At 35.6% G+C, this 4,306-nt stretch overlaps 1 protein-coding gene across 2 annotated transcripts in view; it reads right to left on the bottom strand.

Annotated features, from left to right (window-relative positions):
• Positions 1-4,147, bottom strand: part of LOC117109360 (degenerin-like protein asic-1) — a 30,030-nt gene extending 25,883 nt beyond the window's left edge. For both annotated transcript variants that reach the window (XR_004445511.1, XM_033251672.1), the window contains exon 1: positions 3,653-4,147. Coding sequence is in view for 1 of the 2 variants with exons in the window: in XM_033251672.1 (XP_033107563.1) it covers positions 3,653-4,147 (495 nt within the window). In the remaining variant the exon portion in view is untranslated. The remainder of the gene's footprint in view (positions 1-3,652) is intronic.
• Between the last annotated feature and the right edge of the window lie 159 nt (positions 4,148-4,306).

Genomic DNA, 4,306 nt, shown 5'->3' with positions numbered 1-4,306 from the left:
ATATATATATATATATATATATACATACATACATTCATTAACGGTTGTTACTACATTAGCTGTTGTTTTCTACATTCGGTTGTAACAGCGCCCAACCCAACCACAGGAACGTCTTTGTACGCCGCCTGTGCGTACAAGAACTGACAAAAGTAGTAGGTGAACTCAAGGAGGTCCCTGATCGATGTTTAAAATTAGTCGGCTGGGCGGGACGTTGTTCAGCACCGTGCATATGTGGGTAATATTCAGTGATTTATACGAATCGATGAACAAATATAACGTTTAAAATACTGATTTTGTATCAATTTCCAATCCATCAGTCTGAAGAAGCGCGATCGCCCTCCGAAAACGTTGTCCATTATCAAAGTAGATCAAATTTTGCACTAAATTAAAGCTAAATCATATTTAAAATTAAAACAACGTTTATTAATTGAATTTCAAGCTAAACATATTTTTAATGCCAAATTTCGGCTTGGGAATTCCATAAAAAAAACATGCAAGGCTAAACCATTGCCTACCCGGTGAAACTTGTACTGACAACTGGCGATTATTACTCGTAATAAAAAAAAAATCATATCCCGTTTGAAAAGACAGTTCTAAGTCTCCCAGTGTTGCACATGAATACGCCGCACTTTGATCAATTAAATAATAAATAATAACTCAAAACTGAAGCTGATTTGTTTTTAATGAGACAAGTTATTGTCTTTATCTAAATTTTACAAGTCAACCAAAAATATACATCTCTCGATTTGAAGGACCTAGTAGAACGGCAGAACATACAGTAAAGATAATGCTCCATTGTATACAGCACAGGTAGAGATTAGCCTAGAAAATTGTGAGTAACCAGCCGTGCGCGAGGAAGAAAAAAAAAAAGATCGGATACCTACCTAGATCTAATTTTTATATTTAGGCCAGATGTAGCGCCGACTTGCCATGGCATTTAAGGTATATTTGAAGTATACTGTATTTGTTATTTGAAATGCCAATGCTACGGTACGATTTTTATTTGGAAAACTTATTGAAGCATCAGATCTTCACTTTAGCATAGTCCCGATCGTCCCAATCATTAACATGCACGGCCTGTGCCTACATTATGTACTAGTCTGGGTATGATTTCTACTATTACTAGGCCTAATTATTTTAAGCTATCGTTGGATTTGGTAAAAATATCGCTTATTATTTTATGGATGAAGGAAAATAGAAAAGAAAATGATATTCCCACTCGTTGCTTTTTCACTAGATCTTCCGTTCTCAAGCTCTCCTAATTAAAAACATTCTGGATACGCCTAGCAATTTTTATTTGGGTGGGTGGTTCTGATCGAATATTTATTTTATTCATGGAAAAAGTCTGTTATAAAATGACTTGTTTCTGTTTACTAACTAACTAACTACTAAATTATTTCCGAGCCACTGGGGCTCATAGGGCTTATCCCCAGTTTCTGTAGTGTGAAGCGGATGAGAGTTGTAATCCCCCTGGACGGGACACTACTCCATCACAGGTTAGTCCCCAGCAGATTGCTGATACCCATTGATACAGCTGGGTGGACTGCAAAGCAATGTAGCTGAAGTGCCTTTCCCAAGGACACAAGCGAATCTGCACAGAGGAGACTCGAAACCCCGACCTTACGAGTAAAAGTCCGAACCACAACCGCTGCGCCAAACTGCCGCTTCTGTTTACATATTGATATTGTTTGAGTTTGAATTAATTTGAACGAAAAAGTTCCTTTCATTCAGTTATATGAAAAAAGTGTCTTTGGCGGGATTTGAACCTGCAACCTTCTGTTATCATGGCGAGTGTCATGCCCATTAGACTACGGAGACCTAAGGATATAATTGCAGATCTATACCTCAGGCACTTTCTCTCAACAACAACGCTCATATGGAGCTATAAATAAGCTAGAATAGCGTATGGTCGCAGCTTTGAAATCATAGTAACTAATAATCAAATTAGATTTACTGCGTAAGAATGTGTTTTCCGAAAATCATATTGGTTTTCGTGAATAAGGTTATAATTATTTGTTTAAGTTTTTCATAACATTTGCCTTATTATACCCATTAGATACTCGCCTAACAGAGCGGGTATTTGAGTATTTTAATTATAATATAATAATAGGCCTAATATGTATAGGCTATGTATATTGTATATATGTAATATACTGTACTTATTTATTATTCTTTTAATCTTACTGGATCATTTGACCGTGTGTTCATTAGGGCTAATTAATTAACGTGATTATTTGTGTTTTCACATGATTCGCTATAGCAACGTAACAGCTTAGGTACACAAACAGTAAAATACAAAGAGTATATAAAAAGGTTATATTTATACCGTTATGTATAGAATGAATGATTGCTAGATGGATGAATGTATTCGGTTTGAACAGCAAGGAGAACCTGCGAAAGAAGACGTACTTCCATTGGAGTCCTTCTGGCGGTGATTGGGTAGAACACCAGGAGACACTCCCCTACGTTTCCGAAGAGCGTAATGCGTTCTTTAACGTGCACATGGGCCATATTGCACATGGACCACCAATGGTTTAAAATTCTCATCCAAAAGAAAAGAATCTACAATACAATTCAATTGTATTAGCTATTAATGCCATCTAGGGGAAATATCTGCATCAACAATATATTTACAATAATTATAACTATTATTATTTTTAACTATATCAATCAAATTCTTCATTCATCAATTCATCAGTAAATTAGATATGAACAAATAAAAAATTCAAGGGTGATATAGTGATAAAGAGGATGAAAAGGACCTCCAAGAAACTCCAGGGAACTTGTTAAATAGGAGGCCCATCAAAACTAATGCTTTTAATGTGAGTGAATAAAAAAAGGGAAAAAGAGCGCTAACCTAAAAAAAAACAAAAAAACTAAAACTAAACAAAACAAAAAACAAAAACAAAAAACAAAAGCTAACCTAACATACAAATGAAAAGTTAAAATTCAACAGGGGCAGGAGTGTGGTATTTTCCAGGACAACCAATTTCTCTATCTAGTTGACATCAGAGGCAGAGAGGTTTGAGTGTTATGAAAAAATAATAGGCTAATGGTAATGAGAACAAAAATCCTACAATTATGTGCAATAAATACAAAACAAGATAATAATGCACTTATTAAATAAGAGAATTAATGGACCAATTCGGTGGTCTAGAGGTAGGGCCTATGATGCCAGGCTAGTGATCTGGAGATCGTGGGTTCGAATCCCACCCGAGAACAACTTGCGATTTTTTTCGCAATTGTTTTTACACGTACTGAGTGTATTCAGTACATTTGCAAGTCAGACAGGGCAACATTACACCTATACTTGATTCTCCTGACGCAAATCCAGTTATTGTCTACCGTATTCCATCATGGCAATAACAATCATTATCAATAAAAGGTCCAAGTTAACTTCCTTGGACCACTCCATTTTCGATAGGCAGTTTACTTGCGGTAATACCCTTGTAAGATGTACACTGAAAACGATTACTAAAATAAGATGATTAGCAGCCTATTATAGAACATGTTACTAATAATATGGTATAACAAAATTAGAATATAATATTATATCATAATTAATGTCGAAATATTTAATCCCGACACGATGGCGTGCATTTCGATACTTGGAGTATGTATTATGCTATCATATTATATGTTAGGAACTTACAGGTTCTGTTGTATTAACTGCTTGTGTCGTTGTTTCTCCATCCATTCTGGTTCCCTGACTTGATCCACCGTCATCATTCGTAGCCGAAGTTAGGCTGCTGCTGGTAACCATGTTGTTTTTATCATCTTGAGTGTCTTTATCCTTCGGTGGTACATAATTTGAGTCAAATTTATCTCTGAAGCTCTCGTCTGCTTCTTCTAGTTTACTTTTCAGTACAGGATTTAAATTACAGATCGTTACCGCGGGAAACGGCAGAGTTTTGTTATATCTAACTTCAAGGCCAACTATGTATTCGTACGCAAAATAGGCTTCGAACAACGTGTAGACTTGCCAAAACATAAGGCAAAGCCCAGCACAGAATACCATACCCCAGAAAAGCTTGGCAACAACATTTCTCGAAGAATATATATTTGGTAGTCCGTGGGATGATGAGTTTTTAAGTAAGTTGTGTACAATTGGCAGAACTTCGCCATCTTTACTTGGCTTATTCGACATCTTGAAAAGGAAAAAAAAATCAAAATAATAAAGCTATTAGAAATATTCTGGTTTCAGAAATATTCTAGTTTCATCCCTCTCTGTTTTCAACGGATTTTATTTTTCAATTTAAACTTTTCCACAAAAATAAGGTCCAGTATTTAATAACGCCAGTGTGTA

Source organism: Anneissia japonica, unplaced genomic scaffold (assembly GCF_011630105.1).
Source record: "Anneissia japonica isolate Jap-2015-1 unplaced genomic scaffold, ASM1163010v1 scaffold288010_len917306_cov203, whole genome shotgun sequence".
Taxonomy (NCBI): domain Eukaryota; kingdom Metazoa; phylum Echinodermata; class Crinoidea; order Comatulida; family Comatulidae; genus Anneissia; species Anneissia japonica.
Note: the sequence above shows the minus strand (reverse complement) of the source record. Positions and strands in the feature narration are given on the sequence as shown.